The sequence below is a fragment of the Zonotrichia leucophrys genome, chromosome 5, assembly GCF_028769735.1.
Source record: "Zonotrichia leucophrys gambelii isolate GWCS_2022_RI chromosome 5, RI_Zleu_2.0, whole genome shotgun sequence".
Lineage (NCBI taxonomy): Eukaryota > Metazoa > Chordata > Aves > Passeriformes > Passerellidae > Zonotrichia > Zonotrichia leucophrys.
In genome coordinates, this window is record NC_088175.1 from 1,881,134 (window position 1) to 1,904,532 (window position 23,399).

The 23,399-nt window shown below is 41.8% G+C and overlaps 1 protein-coding gene across 1 annotated transcript; it reads right to left on the reverse strand.

Moving 5' to 3' along the window:
• Nucleotides 1–334: 334 nt before the first annotated feature.
• SGPP1 (sphingosine-1-phosphate phosphatase 1) lies at nt 335–15,739 on the reverse strand. Its single transcript, XM_064714320.1, has 3 exons — nt 14,978–15,739; nt 5,119–5,208; nt 335–1,896 (listed from the first exon to the last, which is right to left on the reverse strand). The coding sequence occupies exons 1-3, from the start codon at nt 15,569–15,571 to the stop codon at nt 1,345–1,347; spliced, it is 1,236 nt and encodes a 411-aa protein (XP_064570390.1). The 5' UTR covers nt 15,572–15,739; the 3' UTR covers nt 335–1,344.
• Between the last annotated feature and the right edge of the window lie 7,660 nt (nt 15,740–23,399).

The following is a 23,399-nucleotide window of genomic DNA, read 5'->3' on the forward strand; positions in this document are numbered from 1 at the left end:
AAAAGGCACATGAAATTACACTGGAAGGGAAAAGGATCATTACAAGCTCAAAAGCACATAATAAAATCCTGCCAAATTTAGACATCACAAACCATTCATGCATTGACCACACTGCCTTGACTCCTCACAATCTGTCAAGCAGAATGATTACAAGTTTACTTTAATTGTTACACTGTCTTATAACTATCTAAATTGGGTAAAAGTGATCATCACCTTTAAATATAGTCTGTTAATGCATAAAAATACAAATTTTTCTAGAATAATATTTTCTAACCAAATACCTAAAAGCAGTGGTCCTTCTAGATTAGTTTGGAATAATAAGTGAAGCCCATTTCTTTGCAGAATGGGGTGCTTTTATTGTTTATATGTTTAAATAATTAATTTTGAATATCCATCCACTGTATAAACAATCTCCAGAAAAATATATCCTCTTGCAGTAACTTACAATACACATTAAAAATACTTACAAAAGGGACTATTGTTCATTTACAATATCTTGAGCTCAAGGACACAATTCCTGGGTCATTTCATTTATGCAATTTTGATCAGTAAAAACTGGACATTCTGGTTAACTTGGACCATGTCAGCAACATGGACAATTAACATTTTTTAATATCTGCCTAATTACGTAGGATTTTCCATAAAATTAGGCATTTTTACATCACAGTATATATGGCATTTCTTAATTTAGCAACAGAAAGGCACAGTTATTAAACCATAAAATACAGTACCTGAATTATATATACTCTAGTGATATCTACCAATGCTAATCCAGACATTTTTCTCTGCAAAGGGGGCTAAAGAAAAAGGCTTTTGCTCGTTTATTTAGAAAAATTCAACCTCATTACAAGTTTGGTCCATTAAAAATACCTATTAATTGAAATACCTTGAAGCAGGACTTGAGGAAAAACTAGAAGAAAGCAAATGTAACAGTTTATGGTCCAACAACTTGAATTAATTACTGTGAAATGGCAAAGAGATCATGAATGGAGCCTTCTGATCAGCTGTCAGACACTCCTGCTGAAGTGTCAGTGTACACAGGTACAGCCTGGCAGCCATCCCACATACATTCACTGCATCACACACACACAGACTTGGTTACAGCAATAAGTCCAAAACTCAGCATTTACAGAGGTCAGCACTTCTCCTGGACTGATGCTTGACTGCTGGCCCTAAACCATCCCCAGAGATGTGCAAAGCCCTTTAAATGCTTTGCTTGCTTTGTATTGCTGTTAACAGGAAGGCTCTGCTAAAGCCCAGCTGGCCGGCCTTCCCTTAGCAAACTAGTGCACCTCTTCAAAAAGCAACTAGCTCAGTTCTCCCTACCAAAGCGATCAGGCTGCATCAGGAAAGCCCAATGAAATGGAAGAGGCCGGGGACAACGACCATGAGGGAGAAGCCCACGGTTCCGTAGGTGATGTAGCGATAGGGCAGCTCCACCTCCATGCGCTGCCGCGCCCTGCGCACGTCGCCCTGCGGGATGCGGAACGCGCGACACGCCAGCGGGATGGTGGCTCTCTTCATGGCCACCTTGGTCAGCAACAGAACGATGACCCCCAGCAGCAAGCGCAGGATGGCCTTTCCAAACACAGCCACGGTGAGGGAGGACAGTGACAGGGGCAGGCTGTGGGGAGCAGGGTCCAGCTGCAGGCCCAGCATGTGGCTGACGTGGGAGCCGCAGGCCACGCCGGCACCGCAGCCCAGGATCTGAGCTGTGTCTCCCCTTGATGTGCTCCACGTGTCCAGGGTGAAAGAGAAGATGCCCAGGGCCAGGTGGAGACTGATGATAATTAAAGGTGCATATTTGTAAGTTAAGTTGAAATTGTCAATCAGGTCCACAAGTGGATGGAAGATAACCAGGATAAGAATAGCATACAGAAATCCAGCAATAACGTCCTGTTGAAGAGAAAGATATGGTTTCACTGTAATGACTATTTAAAAAAAAGGCCCTCAAGAATTAACAAGAATTACATTAACAAGAATTCAAGCCTAGCTGCTGTAGTGTTAAAAGCAACTTGTAGATTATTACAGTTACCTTAGATGGTCACTGTGGTGAGAGGACGAGAATCTTGTTTCTTGATCAGAAGGCTTGATTTATTGATATAAGATATATAATACATTATAACTATACTAAAAAGAAAAAGAAGAGAAGTTGCAGAGAGCTGCTCAGCTAAGAATAGAATAGAAAGAATGAATAACAAAGTTCTGTGTGCAGGGAATCTGTCCCTGAGCTGCTCCTGTGATTGGCCTTTAATGGTACACAAGGAAGATGAGCCAATCACAGGGGCACCTGCTACATTTCACAGCAGCTGATAACAATTGTTTACATTCTTCTTCTGGGGCTCTGCTTCCCAGAAGATGGACAAATGTGAAAGAAAGGATTTCTATGAAAAAATGTCTGCGACAGTAGATTCCCATCTTTTACCCTTTAAAGGATAAACTCTTTCTTATGTTAAACATAGGTAAAGAATTACATTTGATCACAAATCACCTGCATCCTGACCAGATCATGAATGAAGTTATGATCAAAGGATTCTTCACTCAAGTTGCAGGTCTGGACTTTCTAGTAAGGCCTGTTGCAACAGGGCAAGGGGTGATGGTTTTAAACTCAAAAGGGGAGATTCATGTTGGAATCCATAAAGTCAGAGGGTTTTTAGGAAATGGTTAAAAAAGAGTATTTAGGCCTCAGGATGTGGCCCGAAGTTCTGTTACAGCAGAAAAGTTTCCCAAGCAGTAGACGTGACAAATAACAATAGGACTTTGTAGGTTTGGCTTTAGGATGGCAACAGTTTTATTTAATGTATATCTTTAGAAGGCTAGCATGAATAGAACTCTGTTCTTTGTTTCTTATGAAAATAGTCTTTGTTTTAACTACCATTACGTATGTTTTAAAAGGTTGGATGGAAAGCTTGTCAATGTCTTGTTTTTTGTGATTGGCTGAAATCTAAACTGAGATGATTTTATGTCATTCCATTTTACCCCACCTTCTGTGGCACTTCCCGGTAGGCCAGTGAGCTGTTAACATCTAATTCCATTGTAACAATGTTCTGAGACTGATGTGCTAATAATAAAAAAAACGGCTGGTCTGGATTTGCCCAGTGTTGTCCATATTTGGACTTTTTGCCATGGCCAGTGGGTTCCTCTCTTAAGACGTGGGTTCCTGACACCATTGGATCTATAGCTACCCTGTTGCCCCCATAATTCAGACTGGATATAAGGAAGATATTTTTGTTTCCAATGAGCATGATGAGGCACTGGTACAAGCTGTTCAGAGAGGTGGTGCATGCCCTGTCTCTGGAAACATACAGGTCAGGCTGGACAAGGCTCTGAGCAGCCTGTTCTGGCTGAAGATGTCCCTGCTTTTTGCAGGGGGCTAGGACTAGATAATCTTTAAAGGTCTCTTGAACCCAGAACTATTCTGTGATTCTTCTATGATTTTTCTGCTGGCAACACTGATCCCTGGCCAGGGCCAGGGCATTCCAACCTACAGTCAGCACAAATCCAGCTCAGCTAAATATGTTCTGCCAACTTAGGTTTGCTGAAACAGCTCAGCAGTGGCTCTGAGGGCCTGGGTGACAACACTGCCAGCACTGGCAGCAGCAGCAGCTGGTGAGCAGTCAGGGAGCGCTGCAGTCAGGCACTAGAGCAGCTTCAACTTGCACTGCAGCTTCACAATGCTGGAAGAATGGGAACTGTTTCCAAATATTAAAGGAGAGGAAGAGATAACCTCTGTGGCTTCCTAAATGAATTTCAGTTTTTAAAGGTCTTTTCTTAATGAAAAGATTACCCAATGGTTTTTTTACTCCAGCATTAAATTTCAGTTAACTGATCACTCAGTTGCATGGAACTCTCCACTACTTTTGTCACCTTTGATTGTTAAAGAAGAATTTGTGCAATCCAAGCACTACAAAGTGGCCTGCCTTCACTTTCATGCTTATCAGCTCCTCCACATGAGCCAGGAGGTGGGACTTCAATCAGCAGGGTTTGTATTGCACCAGCTTCAATGAATCATTTTTATTTGCTTCCACTAATTGAAAGCTTGATAACAGCTCTACTAAAACTGGCTGATATAAACATCAGACTTGCTCATTTCAGAAGCAACAAAAAAAACCTTTCTGCTCTATTTGCCACCTACTCCCCCCAAACTCAGGCACTGTGGTTGATGTACATTGCAGGCACCACATGGTGAACTCCATTCCCTCAAACTCTGCAGAGGATTCAGATGTGAAACTGCAAAACAGCTCTGGCTGCTTGCTCACTATTTGTGGCACGACTTTGTTCTGTGACATTTTGTGTCAGCTGAACTATCAGTGCATCACATCATATTGACAGAGTGCTTTTAGATTGGAAACTCCTAACTACTGATGCAAAAATGTCATTTAGTTTTTCTGAGCTGTCTTACTTTCCCATGCTCTTTTTTACATTGTGTTCATCTACCAGCTTTTAAACTCCCTACCACACTTACCCTTTTCTGTCTGTTAGCTTTGCTTCTAGCACGTGATCCTCAAAAACATCTTTAGCCACCCCCATAAGTGATCTTGCATCACAATTGCCATTTTGTAGTGCTCTTGTTTTCTCATTTCTACATTGCATACATTTGTGTTTCAGTTTGGGGAGTTTTCATCTGTTTAATAAATGAGTGTTTTTCAAGATGACAACTTTGTTACCTGGATTTAGAAACTCTGGTAAATGAAACTCTAGCATGTAGAGTGGCACTCCAAAATGCTCATGCTTTGAGAAGCTGACGTGGAATGAACTTAAACAGCCACTTTCTCATTCTGCAGAATGATCTCTACTCTATAGAGGAAAATTTGCTCTACACTTTAGAGCAGTCATCAATTTCTGCACTAAAAGATGACATTAAACACCTGTTAAGTTTTAACCACAGACTGAGTTTATAAAAGACAAGTATAAGTTTAGGGAGAGAGCCACTTTTAGCTGTTTTATCAATTTCTATGCTGAAGAAATCTTAAGTCTTCTGTTTCTGTATGGTAGAACATTACAAAAATACATCTGTATATAATTACTGCACTGTAAAACCTTCAATGTAATGGAAGATTATTAAATCAGAACAGGATTAAACCAGAAGTTCAGCAGTAGATTAGATTATTTTCTTACCAAAATTGAATGCATTCCCATATAAATTCGACTACAGCAAACCAAAGAACACCAGCAGAATGCCAGGATCAGTCCAAACACAAGGGGATACTGGTAGGGAAGAGAAATGCAGAAACCATATTAGAATTTGAAAAAAAAAATTAAAAATAATCATTCTATGAATATTCTATAATTAAATCCAGTTAATGCCACTGATGTTTACCCTTTTCCTTGCCCTAGCCTCCACAGGCCTAGCAGAGCACCTTTTGATAAACTGTTAAGTCAAACTTTCAATCTTCCCCATGTTCTTTGCATTCAGGATGTATGAATTTCAGTGCTTTGATCACTTTTCCAAAGCAGTGAGAAACATCTCCATCTCTGCAGCAGTTGTCCTGCCATGCTCTGATATCCCAAACTGACCACAAGTGTGTTAAAGTGCAACAGTTTTACACTGGGTGAAGCAGCTCCATCCCATATTTGTACTGTCAGCAATTACCCAGGCAGGATCAAGGCTTCACTTTTTTTCCTGAAAAGAAGGAACTCATAACAAAATTAAAAAGAAATTCAATTCCTTCCTCAATTCTTTGTTTTAGGGCTTCTGCAGTTGTTGACTCAATCTCTGGGCAGCAGCATGAAACTCCTAAAACAGTAATCTTTTTTGTTCTTTCCAAACCCACATAAATTTCCTCCTACAAGCCACATTTGTTAAACAAAAATCATAACAATGACTTCCAATTATTTTTGCCTTCTCACATTTTTTTAATTAATAAGGACTGTTTACCAGGAAGAAATAAAATACTTTGCTTTAATAAACACATATCATGTGGAAAAACAGTTTCTTAACTTGCTCAGGTTTTGGATAAAGCTATGCTAATTTACATTTTACAGCACAGTCAGAAATGCTTTCCCCACTATTGCAAAATGTTGTACAAGACAGGATACAGCTTCCTTTTTTGCCACTATTCTATAAAAGACACAGTCACAAGATAAAATGGCAAGTTTCCAAAATTGCTTCTCTTCCTACTATAAACATGTTCAATATAAACAGGCAGCCTAGATGTACCCAAACCCAGGAACAAAATCTACAGGCTGTTGTCTTGCTCTTTCCCTTGTTCCTTTCATAGGTAACCTGAAGGGAATATCCAACAAATTTGAGAAAATATCTTTAAAATTATTGGAGGAAGTTCTGTGTCCTCTGTGAAGGCCACTTAACAGATTGTAAAGTTCCAAAATCAGGCTTTCTGTAAAAGGTCTGAGATAGGATTATCACTCTTCTGCCTTTATCCAACTTTCACTGAATTCTCAACTCCAGGACCATGTTGGCATAACAAAACTAAAACAACATTCTCAAACTAAGAGAAAATCAGGAAGCTTATGTTTCACATAAGAAGCAGATTTCACATTAAAATAAAGACTAAACACAACATAAATACTAAACAGCTCATAGTTGTGTTCCATCTAGACTAAACTCTATTTCCTGTAGCAACATTTATCTCTGCTTCTATCCCGTTCATCTACAAAGTGGATCTCAGCAGAACTGTGTATTTGTGATTTATTTCTGACTGCAGTGATGAAGGAACAAACTCAGTTTGCTGCCTTTCAGAACTCTGCTAATCCCGGCACTGCCCCAGTAACTGTGTCCCACACATGACTGCAGAGTTCTCAGACACCAGCATTGCTGCAGCAGCCCCAAAAGCAGCTCCTTTGGTCCCTCCCAAGCGCAGCCCCGTCCCTCTGTCCCTCTGTCCGTCTGTGCTGTGGTCCCAGGGCAGCAGGAATGAGCACCCTCACACAAGTGCTGCCTGTGCAGGGACAGCTGTGCCCCAGCAAGAGCAGCCTCGAGTTTCAAACTGTTTTGCCATCACTTGATGCCCATGTCCATCCTTGTCTCCTGACACACATTTTTGTGCTTTCAGAGCCCCATCAGGGGTAAGGCTTTTCTTTAATAAAGTCTTGTCCTGTTTCTGCAGTACCTGACAGAGAGAGAGGCAGGAGCTTTAGCAGGAAGATGAATGAAGCACCAGGCTCAGCAGCTGCTCATGACTCTGTGGCTGAGAGGAAGAGGTCAGAGCAGCTAAACAGCAAAATCCCAAGAACAAGGAATATGAAGGAAATAGCTAGGTGAGAAATCTGATTTTAAGAGGCCTCAGCAGGTGACTGTAAACAGCAGGCAGACTAGAATAATTCTGAAAATGAAAGAAGAGATGCTTGCTGTCAGGGAACTCAAAGGGGAGGAGTGTTTGAGTAAGAAAGAAACAGAAACTCTGGCTCTGAAGAATGTTTTGGAAAGATTATTTGGCTCTGTCATATCTTTAATTCTGAATAAACACCCTGAGAACACGGGCTAGTTCAGTTTCTCTGTGCAAAACACAGTAAAATAGCCTGAACACCCTCAGCTGCTCAGAGCCCCACCCAAGCAGGCCCTGAATGTTTCCAGGAATGGAGCATCCCCCTCCTCTGGGCAACCTGTGCCAGTGTTCCACCAGCAGAAGCACAAAACTTCTTCCCTGCATCTGAGCTAAATGAACCCTCGTTCAGCTCAGAACCATCACCCTTCTCCTGTCACAAGAGCCCACAGGAGCTGGCTCCCATCTTTCTTACAGGCACCTTTCAAGTACTGATCACAAATGAAGCACAACACCCTGGTTGTTTAACTCCTACCTTTCAGAGCAGCCACTGGGTTTGAGAATTCCCAGAACACCAAACTGGTAACACCTGCTTAAATCTGCCCTGGGGTGGTGAGACAGGCTGTGTTTGGTCCTCACACACAGGGCTGAGTGCACAAGGTGACTGAAGGAGAACATCAGCACTCCCACACACCTCTGAGCTCAGCAGAGTCACACCAACAGGGACATCACCTGCATCCTTGGAAAAAAAGCTGATGCCATAAATAAACTTCCAAATTATTGCCTGCAAGGCTGAGGTACCAGCAAGCCTTGTAATAATAGTGTTTTATGAGAATGGATTTCAAAAATCTCCTCTCCAAATCATAAATGAATATTCAAAGTAAAAAAAAACCAGCTTTTACTAGTCTTTTATAAGTAGTTTTATAATACAGCTTTTACTAGTCTTTTATAAAATATATAACAGTAACTCTTATATATTTTCCAGTCTTTTATATTTTATAAAAGACTAATGTGAAAATTTGAATATAAACTTATATCAAGTGTTCAGGGAAGAAAGTCATAAGCACTTTTTCCTGTGTTGACTTGGGTTTGTATTTTTATAAGAGATATTAAGCAAGACAGCTGAATTCCAGCAGTTTTAGTCCCATGCCAGATCAGACCTACAGAGGCACAAAGGACAAAAGATCACAAGTTTGCTTCTACCCCCTTCCCTGATTCACTGCTGGTTTTGCTCATTTGGGCATCAGGAGGCAGACTGGCATCCTGTGAGGGTGTGGATGGAAGCTTGACAGAGATCACAGCTGGGAGAGGTAGAACAGAAACAAGGTTTCATTCTCTCAGCTCGCTCTTTTGATAAAAGAATTGATGTATCTTCAATCTTGATCAATCCTGGTATCACTTTCAGTCAGACACTCAGGAGGAGCCCATTTTGGACACAAACATCTCAAACCCTGTGTCCATGCCCTCATTTAAGACCATCTCATGTATATCCTCAAAAACTCCTTATGCCTCCCCACAGCCAACATGCCACCTCAATAATTCTATGTGTTAATTTTTTTTAATGCATACTTTCTTTTTTATAAATTAAAAAACTTAAACCAATAAGCATGTTATTTAAAAAAAAATTTAAGAAGTTAATTGATTTCTTAACTTCACCTATTAAGGTAAAGCTAGGGATAAAGCTGACTGAATAAATTACTCATAATGTTTTAGACTCTAATTTTGTTCTCATATCCAGAATCTTGTTTTGATTGAAGAAATTGAATTAAATTCATATTTGTAAAACAGCAGTGAAAATACTCTCAGTAAGTCTTTGAGAATTTATGTTCTATGTTTTTAAAAGAAAACTGCCATCCTATAGAAAATTCCACTACATCCTCCACAACAGGCTTGCAAACCTGACTGCACCACACACAAAACCCTCCCCATCCTCCTCCTGCTCCTTGATCTTTCTGCCAAGAGTCTTAATAACACAACCATTGTTTAAAAATGCTTATAAGGAAACAATCTGTCCTAAAAGCTTTGACCTAGGTCAAAAATTCCTTCTTTCATAAGGGAACACTATTAAAAGATGCTAAATGCTCACTTCTTTACCTTTTTAAAGCACAGAAGTTTCCAGCACCCACAAATGATTCCAAAGTAACTTCCTAATATTTTCAGTGTTCTACAGTATTCAATGATCTTTTTTTAATGATATCACAACTCAGAAGTGCAACTTGAGTTTGAGACAATTATTTTGGGCTGAAGTTCATAGAAAGAATCCAAGCAGCACTTGCAGCACCAGGCTTTTAAAAAGGTATCTGGGCCATGTACTGGCAATAGGCATGAAAAGCAATAATCAGTGTTTATGGGAATGAGCCCAGACCTGGCTGGACAGATGAGTTCAAAGAGCAAAGCATAAAAATGATTTTGTGAAGGGAACAAAAGAAAAGGGAGAAGAGGATTGTTAGAAAACAGAGACCACCAATCAGTCATTTCAAGAAAAATAAACAAACTCTTTCTTTCAAATGGGCCAGGTGGTAAATACCACTGGTTGAGCTACATTTATCAATGATTTTCTCCTTTCTTGCACTGACCAACATTAAAACCAAGAGATATAAAAACCTCAGTGTTACATATCACTACAAGAACCTCTTCTTAAAATTCCAAGATAAACTTTTCAATGCCAGTCCTGAAGGAAGTTAAAACATTTCATTTTCTGCTACACCTAATCTGAAAAGAAATTGAGGAGTAACAATAGGAATTAGGTTGTTATTTCTTTTCATTGCAGTCATTAAAAATATAATTCCTCTCTGAACACAGCTATTAATAAGAATTACTTATGGCTTGTTCTGTTTATGCCCCAGTACCTAAAACTACATTTTTTCTGCAAAATATTTTCTCAGTTTAATCAGTGCAGCATATTTAAAGAACAAGGAGTGCTTTTACATGTGTACAATGCACCAAGAAAAGAAACTGCTTGAGAAATATTTCCTTTGAATACCTTTTCATCAAAAACTCTGTATCCAACCTCAGAGCATTTGTTTTTACATGTTTTCCCCCAAGACCCTTTACATTAATTAAAGATTTGCTTAGGCAACACTGAAAAATACATTTAATGACAATCAACAGAGTCTAATGAGACAGGCTGTTGGATTCCTCTGGCAGAGATTCCCAGTGACATTTGTCAGAACTGGCTCTGCTCTTTTTAAACTTTTAACACCTGCAAAAAACACCTTGGTTCAGTTTCCTTTACAAACAAACTACAGGCATTAATATGGCCCATGGAGGACCTTACATCCCACACACTCAAAGCAAGGCCAGAGCTGACCCTCCAAATTCCCATTTCTCCCTCTCTCAAATCATTGTGTGGGTAATTTTGTGTTTTCAGATCATCCCTTCAGCTGTGCTCCCCATGGCAGAAGAGTTTTTGTTGGACTGTTTAGGAAACATGTTCAAGAAGACCAATTAGACAAGCATGCACACATCTCTTTGCCAACATCTCAGTATTTTAGCCAAGGGCCCATTTGGGATCCTCTGAGGGGTGATGGGTCACTTTCTGAAGGTTTCTGAAGGGGATGCACTTGCTCTGCACACACACTTTGTGTGTAAGAGATGCCTTCCCCTATGTGCAGCTTCCAGTTTATCACTACATCAATCTCACTGAAAATGCAAGCCTTTCACCAAGGACAAACATTTAAAACAAGGGTGTGCCCCTTTCTGCAAAATTCTCACTGTAGCACTGTTGTGACTAGACTGTTTATTCACCCCCAATAACCAATTATTCCCCATTTCCAGTGGGGATCAGAGAGTTTGGAAATGAAAGAGCAGGCAGACAATTCTAGAGGTAATCTTCAATAGGGGTCAGTCAGAACCATGCAGATCTCCCTGAAATCCCAACACAGATCTGTCAAACCCATCTCATTTAATTACATTCAGCAGCCTTGGCTGATAAAAGTCACAGTGCAGATGAAAGATTTCTGGAAGGGAGTTTCACGTGGTACCACACAAGAGCCTTACACAACCAGTACCACAGAGAGTCAAAAGAGAAATGAAAACTGCAGAGAGGCCACAGGAGAGCAGAGGCACCCAGGGCAGGTTCAGCAGAGCTGTTTATCCAGGTCAGTCACTGGTGACAGGCTCTGCTATCAAACACAGCAAGGCTGTCACACTCAGCACCTCGAGCTGCCTCAGAAGGTAAATCAGCCTTGTTAATGCAGTTAAAGGCTGCTACTCATCAACCCAGCCCGGGGCTCCTCAAGTTTGCTGGGTGGCCCCAGTGAGAGTCAGCAGTTCCTCACTGAGCTCAGGAAGGAGGGCAAACCCCTCATTTCCCAATGCACACAGCCAGGCTGCATCCTGGAGAACTCTGAATACAAGCAAATTTTCTCTATCCTCTGGCTGATATTGATTTTTCTTTATTTTCTGATATTTATCTTTCTGTATCCCCTGGCTGATATTTATTTTTTCTCCTCAAAATAAGCCAGCAGAGTTCTGACACATTCAGGTACCATCCCAACTCAAGGACCATTTCTAATAAAACACATCTTGGTGTCTATCTGTAATCAGCAGTTCAACATAATCAAACAAAATATAAAAAAGACTTTTTCCAGTAGTCTCAGCCTGAGCCTTTGGAGATTTTGTGGATAATTAGCAGTTCATATTATCTCCTCCTCATCCCATCTGGGACATGATATAAGCCCAGCCTGGCTCAAACTGTCAGGACTTCAAAGAAATCAAGTTTTCCCCAATTTTATAAAGGTTGCTTTTTCCTACATCATATCAAGATCTACAACCTCCCTGTCTTTTAAATGTTTGCCCTCCTCTTTCAGGGTATCTGCACTTCAAAGAGAGGGTGGGAAAAAAAAAATCAACACTTTTAACACTCCCAAATTCTCATGTGTCTTTGACACAAGCTTTATATTTCCTGGTTACTGAAGTGTTGTTGAAATAAGTAGTTTTCCCTGCAGAAATGTAACATATTAAATAAATAAATGAACATGGATTGTGCAAGTAGAATCAAAAGTTTCAGGCAAGCTCTCATAAAGAAGAAATTGAAAACTTTGGGTACAATGGACAGAACAGTTAGCTACTATGGAAGTTATCCTCATATCTAACTCACTTCTGCCTGAGAGTTTCATTGAATATTCCCTATGCCCAAAGTCTCTAATTGTGATAATTTCCCAAAACCATCTTTAAAATACATTATCTCTGAAAACATTTTACTTCAATAGAACTATTGCATTTTTAGAAAGTATTTTTGTTTTACAGTCAAAAATCCTTTTGAATACTATGTAAAAATAATTGTAACAGAATTGCTTAAAGGCATTGAAAAATTGAAAAGCACAAAGTCAACAGGCTGAGAAAAAACCCTTCTGCAATCCAAACGTTTTTAAATGGACAATCTGGGCCACACCTAGAAAAATAAGAGCACATTTGCTCTGTTTTGTTTTCTTCAAGAAAAAGACTCAAATAGATCGTCTTTGCTAGACAAGAACTACCACACAATAGTAGGAAGTCATAGATCACTGAAGGCAAACTGGAAATCAGCCACACAAGAAAGATTCCCTCCTCATTGGTGTAACATCTTTGAGAGCAAGGGAAGCCTTCTTTGGTTTAGTATAAACCTAAATATACTATAAATATAAATATACTAAATATAAGTATATATAAGTATTCTTTATACTAAATATACACAGAAAGAGGTTAAACCAACAGGTTTAAATCCAGCAACCTGCACCTATTAGTAAATTTGTACAATTTAATAAAAATAATACTAAAAACCTCTTTAATAGCTTTCCAAGAATTTCTGAGCTCAGTCTTTTTTAACACCATTTCCAGCAAAACACCATTTTCCATGACAAAATGATGTCATAAGTTCTACTCCCTTTCAACACAAGTAAAACAGGGAGAACAGAAGATGAAAGGTTAATGAAAAGGCTCTTGACGTGCCACTGGTTAATTACTGATTAATTTATGGAAATAATGTAAAAATCAGAAGGGATTTTTTTACATGAGTATTTTGAAAGGACAGAAGTTGGTTTCAGAGAGGTCTTTTATTCATATTTGTTTTCTAAGAAAAAGGAATTGAAATCAAGACTCAAACACTTTCCTTCTGCATTCCATAAGCACAGTCCCAGATGAATACCAAGGCTGAATGTTTATGATTTCTCACCATGCATTCACGGTAAATATGTTCACTCAATTAGCAGAATGTTGCACAGAGTGCAGGGCTGGCAAAGCACAGATCGAACTGGGCTCATTAGAAAAACACCATTTCACACATTTCACAGCCGGTTTGCTGCTCCCATAGAGGCCATGGAGACGGGCACACATGACATCGGTCTGTGCAAAGCTGATCCACCGCAACTGCTCAATGAGCGCTCCCACACGCACAGAGTGCAAATCCAGGCTGTGCTTCCAGCTGCCACCAGCCCTACACACCTAACAAGCAACAACCACATATATACAGATTTGGGTCATTTAGTTAAATAAAACAACTTTGAGAGTAGGCATCTCAGTGGCAAAACTTCAAATATTTATTTCAAACACTCACAGAACATGACATTATTATTTTTTATATATATATGTAATTATTATGCCGGCATAACTCCAGCATGTAATACTTCAGCGAATCCCTAAGAGCTTCCTTCTGGGCACATGCATTCACCTTGCAGAAACAGATAAATAATCTTTGGTTAGAGAGGCCAAATAAAATCTCTGACCCTCAATCACGCCATTCCTTTCAGTCACCCGTTCTAGACGCTGAGATAGAGCCACAGCAGACAACTGGTGACTGCTACCAGTAACTGGGAGGACAAGAGTTAAGCCCCTGCACGAAGCTTAGGATCAGAGTTAGTTTTCTCTACCGACATGACTAACATCCACCTTAAACCAGGTATTACAGTAAGGATTAGTAAACACTAACAGCTTAAGAGTCTAATTACTGCCTAACTTCTTAAAACATTTACCTGGGAAAGCCTTCTCTCAGCTGCTGCTGAACGTGGTTCAGAGCAGCGATTTGGAGCTGGATGTGCTTTCTTTGGAGCTGCTGCTGTTGCCGCACTTCCAGCAGCCAGCGCCAAAGCACATGCCACTGCTTGCGTAAAGCAGGCGATCAACAGTGTTATTTTAACTTATCTATTGACCCCAAGTGCAACAGCCAGATTTTAGAGATTCTGCTGAATGAAGGTGATGAAAATATCGCAGATTATCAGTTCCTGCTAATTATGAACACATTGATAGATTGTAAAACCTCCTGAAAGTACAAATACTAGGGTCATTTCCAGGTTGTGGTTAATGAAAATAAAATCGTTAAAGAAAAGGCTAAAGCTACAACTCAGTGACGCTACAAAGTGACTCGAAGCAAAGAAGGATCAACAAGAAACCCTTTAGTTACTGGCGCTCCACTAAACTCTCACTCTGTAAAACCAAATGCGTGTAAAAACATTAGATGCTTATCCAAACTTTGCGCAAATGGACAAGCTGGAAAAAAACCTTCATCGGAACAAAACGCAGATTGTCACTGCGAACTTTTCAAGCGTGCTGAGCTAATCCCCAAAACCAGCACAGCTTCCATTCACAAGACAGAACCACTAGAACACTTCTCGTTACCTGAGCAGAACAAAAAAAAAAATTAACAGTGAGGCAAGGAAAAAAGGTACGAATGTGACGTTTTCCCAACCAAACTCAGCCACCTCCCTCCTGAGGAGCAGTCAGGTTTGCCCCATGGGGCTGGAAGGCGCACGATGAGGACACGGAGGTGCGAGCATTACCTGCCAGCGGCCGTAGCTGAGCAGCAGCAGCGCCAGGGGGATGGCGGTGCCCGACATGGCGTGGGTGGAGGGCATGCTGTACTCGGAGTTGTAGAAAACCTCCAGCTTCACCACGGGCGGCGAGGCAGGGCGCGGCCAGCGGATCACATCCTTGGTGCACTGCCCCAGGTACATCACCCACACCCAGATGATGATGAGCCTCCGGCCCAGCCAGGCGTCCACATTCCAGATGCAGAAAGGGAAAAAGAGGATGTAGAAGAGCTCGTTGCCCAGCTCCGTGCCCAGGCTGAACAGATAGTAGAGGAAGCGGCTGCGAGTGGCGAACTCCTGGCTGCCGTCCTCCTCCTCCGTCAGCGAGTTTCGGCGCGGCCTCCTCCTCCAGCGCCGCGGGCTTCCCGCCGCGCCGGGCACGGCCCCGTTCCCGGTGGGATGCTCCTGCCCGCCCGCGGGGCCGCCGTTCGCCACCGGCCCCCGCTGCTCCGCGCCGGCCCAGCCCGAGGGCCCCTCCACCCCGCAGAGCCGCTGGAACGCGGCCACTTTGCGCGGGTCCTGCAGGTGGGCGGCCAGCCGGGCCAGGCGCTGGCCGAGAGACATAGCGGTGGGACCGGGGGACTTCGACTGAGGGGTGGAGAGGGGGATGGGGGCTCCGCGGAAAAGAAAAGGCGCTCGCTGAAGAGAAAGCCGCTGGAAGGCGAGGCGCCGCGGATACCGCGGGACTACCCTCGCCTCACCCGCTCCCTCCCGCCGCTCGCTCCTCTCGCCCTCCCCGCTCGCTCCCTCCCTCACGCCCGCGCCGGCCCCGCCCCGCCGCGCCTGCGCGCAGCCCCCACCCCGCGGGAAACGTCCTTCGCTGCGCGGATTGGCTGTGACTGTCCGTCGGTCCCGCCCCCACAGGCGGTGCAGCCAATCGGAGCTCGGCGCTGCGCGCGGCGTGAGGCGGCCTCGAGCGTGAGGGGCAGAGGCGGCGGAGGGTGGCCCGTGGGGTGGGTCGGGTTTGGGGGACCATAGTGGAGCCCCTTTCTCCTCTTCATTCTTCTCTTCCTCCTTCTCCTCCTCCTTCTTCTTCGTTATAGGAACACCGAATCAGTTGCCGTGGAAGAGACCTCTGAGATCATCGAGTCCAGCCTGTCACAGGTCACCACCTTGTCCACTAGACCATGGCACTGATTGCCCCATCCAGTCTTTCCTTAAATCCCTCCAGGGACAGTGACTCCACCAGCTCCCTGGGCAGCCCATTCCCAGTCACCCTTTCCGTGAAGAAATTCTTCCTAATGTCCAACCTAAACCTCCCGTGGTGCTGTTGAAGACTTCTAGGAGCCCAAATCCGGTGGTGTAAACACGAGAGGAAAGCGGAGTGGTCGCGGCCGCGGCGGTCAGGCCGGTTCAGCCATGGCGGCAGGCCGGGACCACAGGGCTGCGGAGCCGCTCAGGGAGGTTCTGCAGTGCCTGAGGCAGCAGCCGTGTCTTATCCCGTCTCCAGAGTCGGGAGGAGATTTCACATCTCTTGAGAGTGTGTGTGTGTGCAGGGCAGGGAGTTCAGCAGGACCAGGAGATTTGTAAGCAGGTACTTCGCAAGTCCGCAGTTGCTGCGGTTTCCACCCTGGAAATGCTGTGAAAAATGCAGTCCCTGATCTCCCCTGCTTTCTGTTGCCTTTGCCTGTACTACAGATGCTGCTCCTCTGTATTTGTATCTTGCCTTAAATTCAGGAGATTAAAGAAGTGATAAACTGTTTCTTTGTGCCGTTTTTAAAACGATGAGCAATATGACCCAAGCAACTGGTTAGCTTAATAGTTATCCTAAGCAAAATAGAAAATCTGATGTGGAATTCAAATAATAAAAATTTGAAACAAAGGAATATGATGCAGATCTAGTGTTTTAGTTAAAATAGCTATCAATACTGTTTTGAGGAGGTACTTGATTTGGTGCTGCGTGATATTCTCATTATGCAGTGCCAACAAACCATACAAATGGAATTTGCTGCCATATCCCAAGAAGAAATCTATATGACAACTTAATTAAAAGAGATGGCATCTAAAAAGCTCCTAGTAGCAGGTTCCATGTCCTGCTACATTTTTAGCAATGATCTGGAAGCAGATCCAAACCTGCTGCTGCAAAAATTCAGGATTAATGGAATTGTAAATAATGATGAGGATGGGGCACTGATCAGTACAGTTTGTACAAGCAGCTTGTTCAAACCTAGTGAATTTTCATTCATCAAACCATACAGCTGTCTATCTTAAAATCCAAGTGTGGAGTCCGTAACTGGAAAATAGAAGACTGTGAAGGTAATGACTTTGAGAAGGATTTTAGGGTCAGATAAGTAAGCAATCAGATAAGGGCTCTCCTGTATGCTGCTATGGCAGAAAAGGATTAATCAATGTATAAACAAAGGAATGAAAAAGTATTTGTTTTACCTCTCATTTTTTGACCTCAATAATCACAGGGTAGTGCATACAGTGCTGGTTTTCAGATTTTAAGAAGCACATTGGAAAATAAGAGAGAGCAAAAGAATGAAGCAAAATGTTCTGGTGGCTGGAGAAAATGCTTTATGCTGGGATGTTTTAAGAGCTCAGGCTGTTAAAGTTATCTGGAAGAGAATTGGGAGGTGACTTGATTGTAGTGTACAGGAACATTCCTGAGGGGAAATACAGGATATTAAAGGGTTCTTTAATCTATTGAAGAAAGGCATAATAAGAAGTAATGGCCAGAAGCAAAAGCCAGACAAAATCAAATAGGAAATAAGACAGACATTTTTCCATGGTTAACCACCAGAACACATTCCCAAGTGAAGCTGAGGATTTGCCATCATTTCATGTCTTCTGTTGAAGATCAGATGTATTTCTGAAAATTAGTTTTCAGCCAAGCAGAAGTTATGTTTTATTTTACTGGATGAATGCAGGTTGAAATCTGATGGGCCATGATAAGCACAGTATGAAGCTGATCTACTGGGACCATTGTGTTTCACATTCTAAGTGCCAGAAGCAGACATTTCATTTATTACCATGAGCATTAGAATCAATTCTCTTTTTTTGCCTTGAAATACCTACACACCATAAAAAAGCTGATCTGAATTAAGCCTTTGGCTGCAGACTGTATTTACTAAGAAAATATCTAAAGGTTTTGGACTTTTGCCTCCTAAATTTACACTCCTGGGATTACTTGGGAAAATGTCTTTGCATTTTAATTTAAATCTCTGAAGGAGTAGATCCTTACAAGAAAATTCATTTAGTGCATTCTGGTTCTCTTGGCCTTGAGGCAATTTTACCTATTTGATGTTCACATTGTGAAATATTTCTTGTGGGATTATTATGCAGAGTGCTCAAGTAACTGCACCAAATGAATCCTGATAGATTTGCTATATTGTACATTATGTATATTTGTATGTGGCATATGTTTTCATCATGCAGCCTTAACCTCACTTGAGGCATCATAATATGAGCAATTATATTACCAACAGAGGAGCTGCTGTTACTGAAAGAAGGATGAATGGAATAAAAATAAGATTTCAGATCAGTAGCTTGGCAGAGAAACATGAAAAAATCCACCCCCGAAATGGTACATGATCAATTTTTCTGTCTTCAGACTGGAAGTTGTGCTGTCATTTCTCTGTCTTCTGAGAAAAGCTAATCCTGCAAGATACATGTGCCTCCTAATTTACATGCTTCCCTGGCTCTTGGGCAGAAAATGCAAAGACAGGAGCTGAAAAACAAGCTGCTGCCTCGTTTGTGCATTTTCCCAGAGTCAAGCCACAAACAATCTCCCTTAAACCCAGAACAAACTGAAATCTGTTAATTAACCAGATGACGAGTTCTGGAATGAGATCTGAATAACTGTACAGGGGGGAAAAATCAGCGATTACAAAGCAAGACTTGTCTTTATGGTATGTGCTTGGTAACTTAAAAAAGCAGAAAGTGTTTGTGTGTGTGGCTGAAACTTGTTTACTTTGCCTTTGAACTGTTAGTGTGCAAATGGCACGACATTAATACTGAGGGAGCTTTTAAATCACCTCTGTGCGTTTTAAGGCGAGTAAGGATTGCAATGGGCACACAGGAGTGGGGTGGGGTGTGCCCTAACACTGAACTTGGACAGAAATTGTGTTTCTTTGTGGTGTCTGCAGAGGATGGCCCCAAGGCTGTTCTGGATCCGTTTCAGCTCAGCACACAAGGCTGAGCCTGAGCATTTCCAAGGATGCCTGGCAAAGCTGTGCACGCTCAGCATGTACTGCAGGCTGGCAGCATTTGACAAGCCAGCTGTGAGAATCGATGGCAAATGAGGTGCAGAACACATCCCACTTCCAGCTGCTGCTGTCACAACCTTGCCCCGGTGATAGGAACAGCACCACGAGTTCCTTTCTGAAGCACAACATCTCACTTTAGCACTGATATTTAACACACCAGTTGTGCCTTGTAAAGCTTTTAACAATTGCAGATCAGTTTATGCCAGCCAGCAGAAGCCTGTTGTTTTTCTGTCCTAATAAAACTGATGGAGCAGGTGTCAGGATGTTCTCCAGGATTGGGGGATTCTTTTCATCACCAGAAATAGCTTAAATCCAGTCATCTTTTTGTGCCAAAGGCATGTAGGATAGCATTTTGTCAGGAGAATTAAGATTATTTCCCAGCATGAGGAAGGATGGAAAGGAATATCCATAGAGGTCTGAAGAACTGCCTTCCCACTGAAACAATTAATGCTGCTGGGGTTGTGTTATATTATTAATGATGTTAAAGTGCCTAGAGTCAGAGAAAAGCTTCATTTTAGATGATTTCTGAATGTCAATGAATAAAATGTGCTAATCATATCGGGTTTATTATTAATTTTTAAAGAAATTGGTGAGTTGAGTGCCCAGATTTGAGAAGGCAAGAATATATGTATTATAAGGTTTATTATAAGTCTTGAAAAGTACATGAGAGTATAAGGAAAAATTGATTTTATTTCTAATTAATGCTTATTGCTCTAAGAAAAAAAAAGAAAAAGAAAAGAAAAGCCTGGGAGGGTTTTGATTTGTTCTTGAGTATGAGCTCTTGCAATAGCTCCGTGAAGGAGCTGGACAAGTGTTAATGTACCATTTCAGCAGTGGGAGAAAGAACAGACTGAAGGGTTTTCAGCTCACTTAGGCTGTACTTGGTTGTTGCTGAGTCTTGAGCAGTTCTTTTCTTGGTAAGCAATTTAAGGTATTAAAATATTGCTTATCTCTGTAAAAGTTACTGCTCATGAATCTCAGGGATGGCTTTTTCAATGGAACTTAGGAATTTAGCTGTCTTTAGTAAAAATGTGTGAAATGAGCCAATGTAGCACTTCTTTTAGATAAGGTGTAACAACTCTGTCATTTTACATGGGCAAAAACACCCAAAAAATCCTCAGTGGTTTGGAAAGAATAAGGTTTGGTCCTTAGGGGTTTTTGGGGTTTTTGGTTTGGTTTGGCTTTTTGGTGGTGTTCTAATTGCTATGCTAAAAATTTTACTGTTGCAATAAAAAAATAATTCAATGACTTGCTGCAATCCCCTGATTTCAATTTAGCCTGGTTATACATTTTTTTTTCTGCAGGATAATGTTCTAAGTTCTGTATTCAAGAGAACCTTTTTGTTGGTGGTGGTGTTTTATAACACTTTGCCTGCGTTATTTACTTTGTTAATCTGTTAAATTGTGCACACACAGGGCTTTGGCATTCGGGTACGATAGGGAAAGGTCACTGGGAACCTCAGAAATCTGATCCCTTGGCAGTGGGGAAAAACTGAAAGATGAAGGCCCAAATTACTTTACCTGAGCAATAGGACGACCAGCACCAAAAGCAGAAAGCGCAGCCTTTGTTTGGATGGTGAATGTTTTGCTTCAGAGTTATGAGCTTGGATTTTGCAGGGAATGGAATCAGCTGGCTGTGGTGTGTTGCTATTTTAGCCCAGGGTGGCACAGCAGCACATGTCCTCATGTCACAAGATGCATTTCTCATTATACTGCAGCCTCATTTAGGTGAGAGCCAAGTGTGCCCATCATTCCAGAGTCTGCCCAGCTGCTGGGGTTGGTTTATCTTTTTTTTCCTCTGCATGTCTGTGTGAGCACATAATCTGAGAAAGGCACAGAATTTTGGTGACGGCATGGTTGTATGCAGATGCCAGGTGTGCAATGCTGTGATTCATTACACCAAACAAGAATAAAAAAGTTGAAAATAAGTAATAAAAGAGAGTGCAGTGATGGAGTCTCCTCTCTAAAGTTGTTCTAGGAGTGCAGTTGTTATAGTCCTTTCATTCTTCTGTGAACTTAAATCCATGGATTTAACCCTGTCACATGCCATCTCAAACACAATTCAGATAAGGTGTCATTATTTAAGCAGTGTTTCTGTTGTGTTAAAAATGAGATTTATTCCATTTTCAACATTATCTTAAAATACATTTATCTCAGTGTCTTACAGTTCTTAATTGGCAACGCATCAGAACAGCTCTGTGAGGGAGTGGAACATGTGATTACCACCCCCTTAATTTTACTACTGGGAAAAAGATACTGATTTGGTAACAGTTTCATTACACTTCCATTTCTTCCATTTTCCCATGTTCCTGTAATTTTAAATTTTTAATTCAGTGATGTGCTAACTGTGTGGTGAGAAAATGGAGATTGTTTTATTTTCCCCTGTGGTTTCTCAAAGAGACTAACAAATCCTGAAGCAACAATAAACCCTTGGTCTTTTTGCCTCCTTATTCCAGGATTTGGAATTGAAAATAATTAAATCTGGGGAGGCAGGGGAGACATTGGTTGCTTTGTGGGTGGGCAGAGTGGGTTTGCTCTTTTTCAAAAACGCAAAATAATAAAAAAAAATTAGAAAAAGAGGAGGAGGTTTAGGATCCTCCTTCTTCTAAAGTTTGAGCTAATAATACCTAGTTGTGGGTGTAAACTCTCATTTCTGCAAGTTGTTTCTGCGCTTTGGCTACCAGGGATTAAATTGTAGACTTGCTTGCTTTCACTTAGAATAACTGACTGTGCTCTCATTCCCATGCTTTCCTTTATTATGCACAACATTTTTGCATGGAAGAGGCAAGTTGCTAACTTGTGCCTGCACGTGTTTGGGTGCCATCACTGTGTTATTTTATAGCTATGTTTTATTACTAGCAAGACAGCAGAGGAAGGGTAGAATTAAAAAACCTCAAACAACCAAAACTTGTGCGCAGCCTTTCATCAACCTGGAGCCCAGAATTAGAGGGTTCCCTCTTCCACAACTCATCTGGTGGTTATACCATACTTTCAAGCCTTTTTATCCCTGGAATTTCTGCAGATCCCACAGATACTTGTCCTTTAGGAAAGGAGTACATTCTTTCATGCTGACTTGCATCAATTGCAATTCCTGCACATTGGGGTGAATTTTGTGGTCAGGAGTGGCAGCTACATTCGTGTCTGAAAGCCAACTGTGCTGCAGGGGCAAACAGCTGCTGAGAGCTCCTGGGAGCAGGAGGATTCTTGTTGGAGCACGCTGAGAGCAGCAGGAATCCCTCTCCTGCTTCTCCAGCAGCAGAACCTGCTCACTGATGGGACAGTTCAATTGTCCCCAGGCCAAGGATGAAAACAACCCTCTTCCTAGGGAATCAGAGTTGGGAGGGCACCTAGGAATTACAGCTTTGTGGAAAAAAAAAAAACCAAGAAAAAAGCTCCTTTTCAAGAAACTAGAGCGTTTCTGATTCTTCAGACTCATCAAAGGGATGCACACCACACCACAAGAATGGGAAGGAATTCATGGGAATCAGCCTGAAGAGCAGGAGCAGAAAGTTCACCACGTGGCATCCCATGACATGAAAGGGAGGAGCATGTTCAAATCTTCCCACCAGCCTCAAATGTTCATGTGTAGGTAACTAGGCAAGGCTTAGATATGCCAAATAAATCCCTAGGGAAGAGGGATTTGATGTGCTGAGAGAATCAGGATGCAAAGTATAAGATGTACAGCTGAGGGGAATTTGCCTTTTCATTCACAGATGTGTGTTTCAGTCAGTTCTGGACTCTTTTCTTGGAAGATTGCAAATTGCCAAGATTATGAAATGGAGCAGATTCATGTTCAAGGGTGTGTCAACTTACTCATCCTTGAGTAGGAGGAGTGAAAGCTTCCCTAGGGTCCTTTCTGACAACATTTATTCATTTTCTATTCAGAGGGGGAAAAGAAGCCACAGTTTGGGAAATGCATTTGTCATTCTTGGAATCACTCACTGGAAAAGGCAGATACCTTGACAGACAGACAGACAGACAGACAGACCAGGAGATCTACAGGCAGATGAGAGAGTTGTTTGGAGTTGGCTGATAACAAACCAAGTGTGGGGATGGCTCTGAAACTCCATCCCACACCTCAGGCAGGACTAAAAGGGAGATACCTTGAATTCAGTGCAATACAGGATCCACTGATGGTAGTCAGTTGGGATTACTTTTAGAAATAATTGGGTAGATGCCACTTCT